General features: G+C 38.8%; 1 protein-coding gene across 1 annotated transcript; it reads left to right on the top strand.

Annotated features, from left to right (window-relative positions):
- Positions 1-1,958: 1,958 nt before the first annotated feature.
- On the top strand, positions 1,959-15,156 carry LOC106938555 (DNA mismatch repair protein Msh3-like; the record flags this gene model as incomplete). Its single annotated transcript, XM_015020649.1, has 13 exons — positions 1,959-2,256; positions 3,386-3,503; positions 3,599-3,909; positions 5,233-5,445; positions 5,635-5,751; positions 5,849-5,966; positions 6,056-6,195; positions 7,118-7,284; positions 10,369-10,478; positions 10,684-10,798; positions 11,222-11,306; positions 11,760-11,869; positions 15,024-15,156. Coding segments are annotated over exons 1-13 (1,875 nt in total), but the record flags the coding sequence as incomplete, so codon positions are not given.
- Between the last annotated feature and the right edge of the window lie 1,034 nt (positions 15,157-16,190).

Below are 16,190 nucleotides of genomic sequence, written 5' to 3'. Positions count from 1 at the left end.
AATTGTTTCAAATTGTATCCAGTTTTGAAAGATGGAGATATTATTGCTGTGACAGAGGAGGAGAAGAGAAACATTTTGGTTAAAATTTTGTTAAAGTTCACAGTTGTGATAAGTACAGAGGAAAAACAGAGAAGAGTTTGTACAATCAATAAAAATGTTAATTTGTTGGAACAAATTGTAAGAACTAATGACTTATTAAATGGTCCCTTTTCTTTATTTGAACTAAATAATGTTAATAGGAAATAAAAGAATGATAATATTTCTTGTATTATGGTTATTGAGCTTAGTAATTCAACTTAAAAGGTTTTCCTGGAATTGTATAATAACACCTGGGAAATAGTTTTTTTTTAACCTATGGCATGGAAAGAAGCAATCATAGTTCCAAACCTAAAATCAGGTAAAGAGTGGTCAAACCAGCAAGTTATAGACATATTGCATTAAATTCACATATAACTACTTTGTTAAAAAGAGGAGATATTTATCAACATTTCAAAGTGGACTTAGAAAAGGTAGAAGCAGTATGGATCCTATTCTACGTTTAGAACATGAAATCAGAAAAAGGGCAAGTTAGTAAGGAGAGTATGGTGGCTGTCTTTTTTCATATGGAGGAAGCGGATATGGAAGGAAGGTTTTAAATAACATTTAAAAAGGTGGGAATTAGTGGATTCATTGTTTTATTGGATAAAATGTTTTTTACAAGATAGACCAGTACAAGTAAGAATAGGGCAACATTTTTCAGAAAGATTTTTGGTTGAAAATCTTTCTGAAAAAATTTTCAGAAGAAAATCTTTTCGCTTTACTTCCTTAGGGAAGTGGTTTGACGTACTTCCCTAAGGAAGTACACTATACTTTCTTAGGGAAGAATAGCGTACGGCAAACATATGTTTGACAATTTTGGAGAGTGGAATGGGGTTTTCTTTATTTGCTGATGATGGAACAATCTGGAAAAAGGGTAAAAACTTAAATTGTATTGTTAAAAATATACAAGAAGCAATTAATAAAATGGAAGATTGGTCCTTTAGGTGGAGATTTAAAAATTCTATAGACAAAACTAAGAGTTTATTTATTTATTTATTCATTTATTTTTTACAAAGGAAGTGTTTGAAAATCTAAAATTGCAAATATATAATCATGATTTAAGTTTAAGCCATTTAAGTTTTTGGGTTTAAGGCTGGATGAACACCTTACTTGGAAAATTCATTTTCAAAAAGTAGTGGAAAAGTGTAAGAGAGTTTTAAATGTAATGAGGTGTTTGGTGGGGAGTGAGTGGGATACTGAGAGAAAAACATTGAAAGCAATACACGGGTTTAGTACGGTCTGTATTTGATTATGCCAGCATAGCCATCATACATGTTAAGAAATTTTAAAACCCTGGGAAAAAGAAAAAAAGAAATGAACCGTTTCATGCATGAATTATGATCCTTTGTGTCAGGATTTTTTTCCAAAATGTTTTTTGATTTTCTTAAGGCATAAAAAAGGTAGGAAAAAAATTTAGTAAAAAGTAAAAAAAAAAAAATTTTTAGGTGATCAATTGTAAGTTTCTCCAAATACAAAGTTGTTATTTGAAAAATATATCAGTAGTATTGTTCTTTAGGGGTTATCTGATGTCACAATATTTTTTTTACCTGCAAGAGTCGTCTACAGTAGAAGGAGGGACCGGGTCGGTTGCAATGCTTTTATTATCTGTCGGCCATATTGGATTTAACAAAAATAATTTCTTGCATTTGCAGCTGATGGCCAGTAGTTGATAGTGTATTTTATGATGCATTGGTGTAGAAAGGCAGAAAAATTATATCCAAATTACGTTTTAGCAAACTTACAGTTAAATACACAAGATATTTTAAATAATCTTTTCAATTCTGAATATTTTTGTTCTTTACTGAAAAACCTTAAGAAGACGAAATTGATAGGATACAGAGTTTATACGTAGTATACACACTCCACTCCAGTAGATGACGGTAATGCACATCAATACGTTGCGGCGTCATTTTACGCGCCTGGGTGACGTCAGCTCCTGCGCCGCTATGTTTTGAAAAGCCGGTGGAGCTTCAACTACTTCGTTATGACCGGTTTTATGCAGGTTTTTAAAACATTTCGGTTAAAAAAAGAAATGTAAACATGCCAAAGTCTGTGAAGAAGCCCTGCACTACTCAGACCTCCATCAGCAGGTACTTTGGAGGACTGAGCAGCAGCAGCAGCAGACCTCAGTGTGGGATTAAACCAAATCCTGCAGAGCATCGGCTCTCAAGAGGAAAGGTGAGGTCTGCTACTTAACTCATTTCATATCCGACATGTCATCTGTGGTTTGCTTTATGCAACTCTTCCAGAATTTAGTTCCTCGGAAAGTATAATGTCACACTAAGAAAGGTTTTTAAACCACAGCTCTTAATTCATGGGGATTTTGTGACCTCTGCTCTATCAGCACTCAGTCATTGGAGTCCTCCACTATTATGGGTTGAAAAAAAGTCACAGCTAAAGGAATCATGTATTGAAATATTGCTGTGTCCAGTTATATTAATTGGACGTTGAGAGGAAGGAAGAAGTGTGATAGACAAAGATGCAAGTGCAATAGGTATAATTGAACCTTTATTGGAGGACTTTGAATCACAGTCCACAGAAGCCTTGATGTTTGAATATTGTATTTTATTCAGACATCAAGGTAACAGAGTCTGGAGGAAGAGTGGAGAGTAATCAAAGTTGCTTCAGGTACTGGTTGAGGTTTTCACAGTGTGAAATTTAGGGTGCCATGTCATCTTCAGAGCAGCCATTTGCAGGAACTTTTAAAATATTTAATGTTTCGCTGACAAGCTTTATGGAGTTGCTGATTTAATTTTCCAACAAAACTTGGCATCTGTCCACATTGCTAAGGGAATACTACCTGCTGGTGTTACTCTCCTTTTATTGATAAGCAAACTGTACTGACCTGTAGCCCAAGCAGAATGTCATAGACACCAGACCCAACAGTGCAGATGAGCTGAAGGCAACCTGGATTAATGAATGAATGGATAAATTTATTAATCAAAACCTCAGCAAAGCCACAGACTGCTTGCCTCCAATCACTGATTCACCAATTCATGCAAAAAGGGACCCAGCCAAGTACTGAAGGCTCATACTTTACAGTAGAATAATATACATTTCCATACATTTCTGCTGTTTCTTATTGGTTTTAGGTAAAGTTATACTTTTGTGATAAACCACATTTAGGGCTTTAATTAGCTGTTAAACATTATCATCAAAATTATAATAAAAAACAATCGCTTTAAATATTTCACTGTTTCTCCAAATCAAAATTTTTGAGTTTCTTGAATTAAATATTGACGTTAATTAGCTTTTTAGGTACACACTAATTTATTGTACCTGTGATTATTTGGCTCTTGTACTTTAGTTGAAACTTTCCTCTGGTGATGAAGATGGGTTGCCATCAAAACGAACCAAACTGGCTGTGAAGGGCCACCAGGTGGAAGACGTGCAGTGTGAGCCCGGACCTTCTCAGAGTGTTAAAGGTGAACACAAGCTTATCATCTAATTTCATTTCTTCTAAAAATATTTCCTTTACTGTTTGAAAACTAAATATTCTTGGTTTGTTTCTTCTCCCTAGAGGCAAAGCCGACATTGAACCGAGGAGGAGGAGGAGAAGGAGGAGGACGAGGAGGTCTCTGCTCCTCCACTTTGGAGAAGCTGAAAGGTTTCTCCTGCATGATGGCTGATCCATTTCTCCGGGCCATCGAGGACGAAACAAAGATGGATGACCGCAGCGGCAAAAGCTCTAATATGAGGAGTTCTGTTTCGCCTAGTTTTGTGGATTCTCATCAGCAAATCAGCAAGACACTGCCTGGGACAGAGAAGAAGCGGGATTATGAAACACAGAATCATGACGAAGAGGATCCAGAGCTGGCTGTCACTAATCTGGTATGTTAAACAAATTCTTCTCTATGTGAAAAAGACATGAGAACATATTTAAACCTCAAAGGTTGGTAGTTTAAGCCCTGAATATAATATTTAGCTGCTTTCTATAAATGTTCTGACTAGGGCCTCTGACCTCTACCTCTTTCAGATGGGGTCAAGTAAAGCCAGGCTCGCGTCATCAAGCAAATAATGATTAAGTTTACTCTTCACATAAACTCTGAAAAGATCACAAGGACACAAAGACTTGCCTTTTACAAAACGAGAGAAGTGTGTCAGACTGTTTAGGCTAACTCCAACAAGAGCTTGCAAACCTTCGGTATTCATTCTCCTCAAAGCACAGGCGTGCCGTCATAGTGATAATTCAACAGCACAGGCAAGTGCAGGAAATGCATTCCATATATGGCAGCTGCAAAGTGAGGCGTTTTGCACAGGATGTCACAGTTCAGCTATCTTTGTAAACGGCTGCGAAAGCGTCTGCACATTGTCTGGAAACTTCTTTAACAGGAAAACACCTGCAGAGAAAAAAACACAGCAGATATAGCAGTGAATAAATGGTAAAAAGTATCAACATTTCCATCAATGACATTACTGGAACTCTCTCTGTGCCGACGCCTGATGCAGTGAGAATCCATTCAACAAGCTGAATATGTTACTCATAAGCAGGGAGTGTATTCTTTATGTTTGGATTAAACCTGGCTATAAATATTGCATAGGAAACAGTGCTAAGATTTACTAAGATTGGACACATACTATAGTCATGATGATTAAATACTTTTTGTCACTTTGATCAACTTTGTTTTCTCTGTGCTTTTTTGATCTGAGCTGGTAATTCTTAGAATAATTTGCCACCTCCATTGATAAACTGCAAACCTATACAGTCTGAATACAGTTTAAACAGTTTGCTCAGAAGGTACAAATGTTTCTTTTTTCACTTCCTTTTATTGGTTTACTTTGTCCTTATTCCCTTTACCTGCTGTTTATTTTTCTTGTCATGTGTCCAGTCTTGGCATTTCGGGCATACCATATACAGACGCTGGTTCCCAACACATGACAGAGCAGATTTGCTCCTAAAAAGGATATTTGAAGTTTGTGTCATAATTGCATGATTGACTTTATGTTATTTTATTGGGATATTCATCATTGATGGGAACCTGGAGCAGTGAAGGAGTCAGTGAATCATTTACTTTAATTGCCACTCAATTAAATTTTACTGAGCAATACAATCTTTTTTTAATGCACCGCTGTTCGAAGAGCTTAACTTCAAACTTGAGCACTGCTAACAAACTAAAAATAACCACATTTGAGCATATTTTCTTCCCCCTGCAGGGATTTTGCTTGTCTAAGATCACAAAGTCAGGAGGAAGGGAGGGAGGCAAGGTTGCAGAGTCTCCATCAGACTCCAGCGCCCCCTGCAGACGCTCCAGAAGCACATACACCCCCCTGGAGCAGCAGGTCATGGAGCTGAAACAGCAGCATAAGGACGTGCTGTTGGCAGTGGAGTGTGGCTACAAATACAGGTTCTTTGGAGAAGATGCAGAGGTAAAAACCCGAGTATGCTTAAATAATCAGATGTAATCGTAGCTCCAGTGTATCTGCTACTTTGCAAAAGAAAGTATTCTCATTGAAACTACACACTTCTCATTTCCTAGTACCCCGGGGGAGGAGAGAAAACATCTTTGCTCCAGGTTTAGACCAAATAATCATTTAGAAACTTTTGCATTTGAACAGATTGCTGCCAAAGAGCTGAACATAACTTGTCACCTGGATCATAACTTCATGACGTGCAGCATCCCGACTCACCGCCTGTTTGTTCACGTCAGGCGCCTGGTGTCTCATGGACACAAGGTAGCAGATGATTGCTAGATTCTGATTCTCTTCTTCCCCCTTCCACTCCGTTAGCAGAGACAGATATCGTCTCGTCACTTCTGTCTGTCATTTTTAGGTTGGCGTTGTGAAGCAGACAGAAACGTCTGCGCTGAAGGCGTCAGGGACCAACAGAAACGCTCTGTTCAGCCGTCAGCTCAGCGCCTTGTACACCAAGTCCACTCTGGTGGGAGAGGGTATCCTTACAGGCATTTTCTGTCCTTACATGCCCCTAAAGTAGCTTTTTTTAAATCCCTTGATGTCCTTGACGAGGTATTATTTCCAGACGTAAACCCGGTCTGTAGAGTGGCAGACGTGGAGGAGGGGGGCTGTGCTGACGTGGTGTCGGACCCTCCTGACAGCTTCCTGCTGTGCATCAGTGAGAACTGGGACAAAGTGAAGAAGCAGCTCTCTGTGGGGGTGGTGGTGAGTCTGATAAACATAAACTGCAGCTGAAACCAAGCAACATGGTGTGCATTTCAACAATATGAAGCACATCAAATCTGAGTTTATCTGGAATCTAGAAGATTTTAAGTAATTCCTGAAGGAAATGGTATTTTCAGCTAGATAAACTATGAGAAGATCAGTGGTTATTTGTCAACAGGTTTGAGAGAGTCTGGCTGCCTCATGTTGGAAATATTTTCCAATTAAAGAAGTTCGCTAGCCAATTACATCTCCTCCTCTGTTAAAGTGAGATATTTTCATAACAAATTTATCTATTAAAACTTATATGAAAGTGTTGGTCAATGGTGACGTTTTATATTGGAGTCTTTCTTGGCAGATGTCATTGGTATTTGATCAAAATGAACAATGATGCATCCACAGGTTTATGACTTTTTTGTTTGTGTTATATTCAATCCATAACAGAGTATTAGGGCCATCATGGATTAAAATGAAAAATGGATACATTTCAGCCAAAAACGTCTTTAATATTCTCTGATGTCAAAATATAATAAATTGGCAAGAATTTTTTTTTCCTTGATTAAAGGCATACATTTCTGATATGAGAACTAAAATATCCTCTGACGTGAGAAATTTGTAAGAAAAAAAATCCTGAATTTGTAAGAGAAAAATCTCTTATAGAAATATTTTACACATGTTTTGTCTGGATTAAGGAATAAAGTCATTTACCCTCTTGTCATAAATATTAAAGACAATATTTAAAAATTCCAATTTCAACTTTGATTGAACTGGAAGGAGAGTCATTTTTATCCATATTTAAAAATATGGCTGACTTTATTTGTAAAGTCAGCCATCTAATATGAACTGAGTGATCAAACTACCTCTTTACCCTCTAATCTTTTGTTTTCTCCTTTTTCTGTCCCTGTGCTTGTATCTTGTGCATCAGGCCGTCCAGCCCAGCACTGGAGACGTGTTCCTGGACTGTTTCCCTGATGGTCCGTCCCGCTCCGAGCTGGAGGGCCGTATCCTGAGGATAAACCCAGTGGAGGTTCTCGTGCCTTCGGACCTTTCGGATCAAACCTCCAAACTGCTGCTCAGTATCGCTAATGCCAGGTAATCTGCTGTCACGCCACAAGGGGGCGACGTGTCTTCATTTTCCTCTGCAGAGCTTATCTCTGCTTCGATAGAACTGAGTGTGTCTGAGTTTGGTTCACTTGATTCTGAGGGGTTGTGTTTAGATTTCCCCAGGCAGGCAGGCATGCAGCCCTGCTGAGCGGAGCACTTTGGGCTTAGTGTGGCAGAGGAAATCGATGCGGGCGCACTGAGCGGTTATGAGATGGGGTCTTCAGCACGCAGGTTCTCACCACGAGGCTCAGCGGGTCCACAAGATTCATTTAGTATTTAAGGTTGTGGATGGATTTTGCTCAAACTGGAAACTTCACAGTTTAGTTTGTGAAGGTTTTTGGCTCAAAGTAAATAAAAGTTTGATTTAGAAGGACAATCATGTCACACTTTATGAGTTTCAAAAACACTGTTTAAACAAAGTTATTAGAAAAAAATACTGTTATGATTAATTTTCCAAATGCTGGTCACACTTAATGCATGATTATAAAATTGATCAAAGGAGTTTATTGAGATAATTTATATTAGTTGCTTCTATAACTTTAATGTGTAAATTGGACAAAAAAAGCTTTATTTCCGTATGATTGACAATTGGCTGTTTTTTTAAAACTCCTTTTAGTCAGAAAGAAATAAGCAAACAATCTTTTTCCTTATGTATGTTCAGAACTGACCTGTAAAAATATTTATTTTTTCCCCATAGTTACACAAACAGCATTGATTATTGCATTGGCAAACATTATTAACTAATAATAAAAAGTTTTTGAGGTTTTGGGATTATTATCATTTTGTTTTTTTTAACATATTTTTCATTCTTTTTAACGGTAATTGGGGGCAGGATAACTTTGGGTTCTTTTCCAGCCCACTACTCTTACTGTAAATAATAAAAGTAATAAAATGTGTTTTGTCTACATTCCTGCATTTTATTGTTACTAAAATAGCTGATATTTCGTATTTCTCAGTCTAACTCGTCATTCCTCATAGAGGACTGTTGTGTTTCTCACTGTGCTTCATTCAGTATGATGCAGTCACTGATCGGAGAAAGAAAGAAACGTTTCATCTTGCTTGATACAGGAGATTTCTTGCTCCAGTCATTTTCTGACTTGATCAACACAAAATCTCCTTTCTCCAATTTTACAATCGATTTATGTCTTTGGTTTCGCAAGAGGGAGAAAACACAACTTCTTTTTAACATCAGGAAGATCTAGTTTCAACTGTGAGATCAAAAAGACAAAGAACTGAGATTTATGTCTGTCTGACTGACGACACGGCCAGCACCGCTGACGTTGAGCTGCTTTGTTGTGCCGTCCTTCTTGTTCACATCGGCGCCATTGACGTCCTCTGTAGCCCAGCCATGACCGCGAAATCCTGAGGAAATGAGACAAGAGAAAGAGAGGGAGCGAGGAGCGTTTGATTACAAGCTGAGAGTTGGATAAACAGGAGAAATGTCTGCCTCATTCTGCGTCTCTTCCCTTCAAAAACGATTTGGAGCAAATTTATTATCCTCTCTTGCACAATCCTTGCAGCTATTTTCTTTCTTTTTTCAATTTTCAATCAGTCTCATTGATAATCACTGCTCCTCGGGGAGCTACCAATCAGAACCAAACTCCTCTTTGGCCTCTTGTGTCTCAGATAAGTCTATTACACGTCCGTAGCAAACGGAGCTTAATGACAAAATTTTCTTGCTGATTATTTTCTCACTGTTTTAATGACTGAACCTGAGAGAAATGATACATTGTGCATCAGTAATTCAGAGATAAATGTTTCAATGAGTGCCGGTAATGAGGCTCCTCTAAAGGAGCAGCCCAGGAGAGCGTCTGAATCGAGGGATTTTTGTGGCTGCTGACGTCAGCCTGTCGGTGCTTCTGTCTCTGGGGTGGGCAGACGAGACGGGACCCCTGGCAACGGACTCGTGTCCATGGAGTGGCTGGTAATGAGTCCCTCAGAGGTTGATTGTGACAACTGGGTGTGGTGTTGGTGGCTTTACTCGTGCAGACGGAGAGGGAGTTTGCATTTACCTGGAGGTTTAAGGTGGGGAATATGAAATGTTAAGATTAAATGCAAACATCCCGGAATAGATTCACTCCAGCTCACACAAATTCACCAAAAAACAAACTCGACTGCTCAGAGTATGTTTTTTGTTTTTAGGGGGGGAGGGTTTATTTTTCACCCTGCAGGAATGGCGCTTAGGTTTTATGGACAGTTAAAATATTAAAGAGATACTATTAGATGTATGAACTGACAGCCTGTTGAATTTATGTCAAATCCCTATTTTACCTAAATGTTTCTAATACTTTTATATTTTGTATTTTATGGTTTTAGCTCAAAGTATCAACCGTACCAAAACTGATTCTGTTTTTATTCTTTCATTTCTTTTTGTATAAACCTGAACCAGGACCAGCCTTAGCCGTCTCAGTATTTTAAGTCGGGCTCAGCTTAATGCAGTCCTCACCACGCTCAGGCCCCATCAGGCTTTTGCAGAAATGCTCCTACAACACCAACCCTGGATCAATAAGTGCTTCAGTCGCAGTTCTTGTAAATCTCGCAATGTGGTGCAACTGACTGGCTCAGTGATTAATTGCCCCAGTCTAATTTCAAGCACAATGTGGGATCTATTGATTGCTTTTATATAATCTGAGCTCCTGGACGGACCATTTGCTGAACTGAAATATGATGATTGTGTGTTTGCGCATGGGTGCTGGAAAACGGAAGACCGAAAGTGCTTCAGCGCTGCGAAGAGAGCCATGGCAACAACACGGCAGACAAAGCAACAGAGTCCTTGAGAGGTGCAACGCCGAGAGAGTGGATGGAGCAACAGGGAGATACGATGGTGCACCAGGGAGACGCAGAGGAGAATGTGGTTTTATGGCTGTGACTGAGGCTGTTGCGTCTCCATAGAGTGCTTGAACACAATATGCAGCTGCATCTGTATTTTTCTCGAATAGAAAACTGTGGTTAGATGTGAAGTATCCACGTTCAAACAGAGTGACAAGCAACACTGTTGTTTATCGCTGGATCGATACTAACACATGGTCGTTATAATAAATGAAGGTTATTGCTGTTGTTGTTCCCCTCCAGTGCTCAGACTGATGACCGAATCAGAGTTGAGAGGAGGGACAGCGCTGAATTTGAGTTCACCTCTGCAATGAACGCAGTCGTCAAGTTCTACTGTCACACCCCGGAGAAAGGTGGATTTTTATGTTGTGTCATTTTGTTCCGCTTAGAGCTTTTACTCTGAACGCATTTTTCCCCCCTGTTTGGTTCCTGCTATTAATACCATGACAGCCACTCAGCGGTAACACTGGATGTGTCTGACAAGGACTGAGCTATGACTCACGGCTGGGCTTTAGTGTTAAAAATCCGAACATGACTGCGTGTTTTGTTTTCCTCCAGACTCGCGCTCTCTGTCGAGCGTGGCCTCCTTCGACAGCCCGGTCATCTGCTGCCTGGGGCCGCTCATCCAGTACCTCCAGGAATTCAATCTGGAGAGGGTTCTTAGAAACGAAAGGTGCACGACACAGACGCATCCTGCAAGATTGATGTTGGGAATCCTGGGAGAGATTATTGAGATAATTACTGTAATTCTTCCATATAGAGATAATAATTAAAAATTTCTTTGGGTACAGCATTTACAAGAAAATGTAGCTTTTTTTTCTTTGTTGAACATTACTGTAATGAATCTTTGCTATGTTTAAAATAACCAGGAACATGTAACTGACAGCCTGACACTTGTATTTATTATTACAAACATACAATTCGAGATTTACCTGCAACCTTTGAAATTAGGGAATAAACACCTTCTTATATATGCCATTCGTTTTTTGTTGGGCTTGTGACAGTTTCTGTCATCTCATCTACAAAACTAAGCATTAAAATTGTTCTGACAAGGGGAGGTAAGTGGTGTTTAAATAAGATTTTTCATTTTGTGCAGCTCATTTCGGCATCTGTCCAGCGAATCAGGGGGGATGAAGCTGAGTGCTGCCACTCTCAGGAACCTGGAAATCCTCAATAATCAGGTACATGCTCCTGTCATTTAGCTGTCTTGGTCAATTTTTAAGGAAAATAAGATTGTACATGTGGAGTTAATGCATGATTCATACTACGCTATGAAATATTTTAAGGTCACTCTTTGTATTTGCCTCGAACCGAAGCCTGTGCTGCAGGACATAATGCACTTTGTGCGGCTTTGGAAGATTTACACGCTGCGCTGCCAAACGCTGTTTACTTTGGCTCTGTGTCATCAGCTCAAAATTTGATACTTGAGCATCTCGGCCTTCATGTATTTGTTAAATCATATGTTGTTATTGCTGCCTAATGCGTCTGGAGCGTTGTGCTCTGCATGTCAGCCGTAATGATTTACTCCCTGTGATTTCCATTTCAATAATTTTTATGTTCTTATCCTAAAGTGCTTTGCTGCTTGATGGTGCAAAGGTGAATTGAGTTTTTTCTTTTTTTCCTTTGATTCATAGACAGATGGGAGCGTGAGGGGAAGTCTGTTGTGGGTGTTGGACCACGTTCGCACTCCGTTTGGACGGAGACTGCTGAGGAAGTGGGTCAGCCAGCCGCTCACAGAGCCGCAGTGAGTACACGTCACCTTTGACCCCCAGCTTCATTCTCACTGGGTTCTCAGTCAGCCTGCACAATATCAGTAAAATATGCGACAATTATTGCTAAATGCCATAATAAGAATATGATTATTGAATTATCTGCATCATTTTACTTCTTTTTTGTATTTTGAACTGTGTTTAGGTTTTTAGGCTCCGAGTTTGTGGAGCATTTTGTGATTTTTTTTAAATTTTTTAATTTTTTATCTGTGAAAGGAGCCATATAAATAAAATGTACTTACTTACTCCAAAGCAAGAGATTGATAGGTACAAGTCTGTCTGCAAGCTCATCTTTAAAAAGTCTTAAATCCATGTATCTAAAAATAAGACCTTAGAATGTCTTCGATTCATTTAAATAATTGTAAGTTGGCCTTAAATACTTTAATCACAGGTCTTAAATGTTGTCTTTGAAGGACTGCTTAGTCGTGTATATTCAGTATTTTATTTTCTTGTGGGACTTATCTGTCAGTTTGAGTCTCCCCTTGCTTGCATTTTGCAAAAACACACACCATCATGGGTAAGTGTAAATCTAACACAAGCTTGCTGGATGAAGTTTGTACATTTCTTTTGAGATGCAGGTCTTAGATGCCCTTCAGAATGGTTTTAAAAAGCCTTAAATTTGAGTTGTTGAAACCCGCAGAAAGGCTGGTCTGGTGAAGCGAGATGGTGGCTGAAAATATTCTAGCTAAACACGGAGGGAGCCAGAAATACGTTCTACTGGAAAAACCAAACCAGTGACAGACTAATGGTGTTAAATAATGTCACCACCAGTTGACGTGAGAGAACCGACTGGGAGAAAACAAGAAACTCTGCTGCTTTCCAGGTCCTTGATATCCACTTTGTTTTCTGATATGGATCATTAAGTAAAATGTCAGGAAAACAAAGTTTGAGAATGAAAAATGTTATTGTCCTATTTTCATCATTATGACCTCCATAAATGATCTCCAAGAAGAACTCCTATATTTCTTGTTGCTTTAGTCTTGTTTGTGAATGAAACTGTGCAACATCCACAACAAATAACTCAGGTTAACAATACATACAATACAAAGTCCATAATGTTAATGTGCATTGATTCCTCTACTGGTTACAGCAGAAGAAAGAAAGCATGTAAAGTTTTAGAGTCAGCTGCTTAAAAAAAAAAAAAACAGGGATTTTCAGTCTAATTCTGTTTTCCATACAGTCAAATTGTTAGTAATTTCTGTCTCTGAGGGCAGCCCTCTTTTCTTTCTGCACAGGGATTATGGTTGTGGATTGGGCACCGCTTTTCAGATTAAATGGATAACATTTCTGCAGAATTTAGACATGAATCTAATCCTGATTACACGCAGGCGGATTAATTCCTCGACATGCTGCACATCAGCAAAAGGCACGGATGTTCTGGCCCAAAGCGAGACGATGCACCATGACTTTTCGTTCTGAGTATGATGTTCAGGTCACAACTTCTCTAAATCTGCTCCAATCTGCTTGTTTGAGGCTTTTTAATGGCCATACTCAGATGAACTCTCTGTGCTCTTCAGTGAATTGCTTTAATGGAGTTATTTGAAATTCAATCTAAGTCGATTCTTTCATGTGTTTTTACAATTATTTTTTGTTTTATTCTGGAGTGAATGTCTTAATGTCTTCCCTGTCTGCAAAACCTCAGATCGTTTAAAGATGAACAGCTTTTCAGAAGTGGATCGAACGTGAAGAGAAAGACAGAAAAGCTGAAAATAATATTCTTTTTAGTGAAATTGTGTCATTTATGTTAACTATAATAAAGTAAAAGCCATCTAAAACTATCACCATTTGTCACTTTGAACGCTTGTACAGGAGTGTAATTTTAGGATTGCGTTGGTGTTGCAGTCAAATAAATTCTCCCATCAAAATGTGACACAACCAGAAATATTAACATTCATTTACATTTTTGAGATCTTACTTTTTTGTTTCTCTTACCACATCTTCTAAAAAAAAAAAAGTGGAGTTACTGGAGCGAGACAACCACATGGAGCTTGATGACTAATTTGCTTTTTAAATAATTTAACCTTTTATTAAGAACTGAGAACAAAATTAAACCAACTACCCACTCAACAGAGTCTGACTGTTCAACTTTACCACTTTTAAAACCAAAATTAATTGCCCACTTACAATTATTATTACTAACTAGATCTCATATCGTCTGACAGATATTTTACTCCATCTTTTACTTACTCAGGTTTCCTGTGTTTTTCTTGTTCACATTTTGTGACGTTTCAGTCACAGATCTTAATTTGTTTCATTCTCAATAAGATTCAGGGTCCAGACTTTGACTGGGCCATTCTAACAGATACATATGTTTTGATCTAAACATTGTTGCTACTGCTGCTCTGGTTTAAGGTCACAGTTTTATATCATAATTTATTTGTTAATTACCATTGAAAAAAAAAGACTTCTTTTTTTTAACCTAAATGAATATGAAACCTGAGAGGTTTGGTTTGAGACAATAAAACATTTCCTTAAACTGTTTTTTTTTTTAAAATGTGCATTTTTACATTTCAAGCCAACAAAGTCAAGATTGGGGATTAATTAGATTTTTTTAAATTGATTGACAGCACTAGTATATTTCATAAACTCACAATAGAACACATTAAAGTTTGTGTGACAAAATGTGATAAAGTTCAATGGATATTAGTGACTCTGCAAGACGTTTAACTGTAAGAATCAGCTCGGTTTCTCTCCTGCTTCCTGCCTGCTTTGCAGAGCTTTCACCTCAGAGTTTTTCCAGTTATGTGAATAAAACTCAGCCTGAGAATTTCCTGCAGTCTGCCACATGTGTGAAACGGAAACTGTAGGCAGAATCTGCAGTATAATTGCTTGGACCTTTTTCTGAGGTGTTTATGTGACAAAATATGAAAAACTGTAGGAAGTCAGGAGTTGTTTGGCACTTAAACGCAGCACTGTAGCTGCAATCAGCTGGGTTGCAATAATTCATAAAGAATCCAATCAGCGGCAATCATTTCAATCAGAAAGGATTCCGCTTTTCTAAGAACACATATCTTTTGCTCCTTGCGAAGCTCGACTGTTTCGATGGCTTTAACTCCTCGCCTTTCAGCCCGTCTTTGTAATTCACACCTCTTTTCTTTCCTCCCGTCTCCTCCTTCCTCTCGCCTGCAGGTGTATAGCAGAAAGACAGGATGCTGTGCAGGAAATGATGGAGTCAGACTCGATAACTCTGAACTCCATCAGATCTCTGCTGTCACATTTGCCTGATCTGGAGAGAGGCATCTGCAGCATATATCATGGAAAGGTAATCAAAAACACTTAGATGCATATTTTATTTAACTGTGTGCTACAAAGCTTTGTCATCCAGAGATGGTTAAAAAAGTACCTGAAAATATGGTCTGACCCTCTCAAAGACAAAAAACAATTTTCTTCTTTTTCCTCTCATCTCCATTGTTCTGTCTTTTTAATGGCAGACTTGATCAACAGGAGGGAGCAGTCACCTCACTGTCGCTTCCCTGATTGTCTAACAGAACCTCATTTCCCACCCGTCTAAGAAGTGCCACATGCTTTTCTTCTGTCTCCATATGCGCATTTGTGTGTGTTTGTCCGTGAGGCGGCACACATGTATTGCTTCGTGCTCATCTTTCTGTCTCCTTCATTTGGGGTTAAAAGAAAACGATCTGATGTCTTCAAACGTGGACACACAGCGAGCACACGGAGCCGGGCCTTAATTGTCATGTTGCCCATCTGCAGATAAATGGGTCTGTGTGTAATGGCCTGTGTCTCAATGGCTCCATTGACATAATGGCAGGGAGGGCATGCCTGTGGTCTTCTGCTGCTCTCTGTTTGTTTTTCATAAAAGTGCAACGTGGGGGCTGCAGACGTGGGGCAGCATTGAAACCGCAGCGAAGCCTTTAGTACCAAAACCCCCGGCGGAGTCACCGTTGTTGATGCGAGGCTTCTGACTAGTTGTAATAATATTGGACATACGCTCTCTCGTCAGAGCCATTCCCAGGGAAAAGATTGATTTGTGCTTTATATTGACTTAATTTAATTGCTATGGCAATAATGTTGATGGTAGAAAACAGTTGGCTGCTGTTTTTTAAGGTTGACTGATTTTATATTTCTCATCATGTGGATTGCTGGAACCGTTTGCCTTTAAACACAATTTAAAGCCTTTACTTTTCCATTTTTGAATGAAAGTTTTGACACGTGAAGGTGCAATATTTTTAATCTTTTACAGGAACAGCCTGATGCAAAAGACTTTAAGTGTGGCTGTACATTACTGACAATAAGTGGGATTAATTCATATTTTTCTCATTACTCTTTCTTTTCCAC

The sequence above is a fragment of the Poecilia latipinna genome, unplaced genomic scaffold, assembly GCF_001443285.1.
Source record: "Poecilia latipinna isolate Pla-1442-1.1 unplaced genomic scaffold, P_latipinna-1.0 Scaffold2625, whole genome shotgun sequence".
In the NCBI taxonomy this organism is placed as follows: Eukaryota; Metazoa; Chordata; class Actinopteri; order Cyprinodontiformes; family Poeciliidae; genus Poecilia; species Poecilia latipinna.
This window is presented reverse-complemented; position numbering and strand designations above follow the sequence as displayed.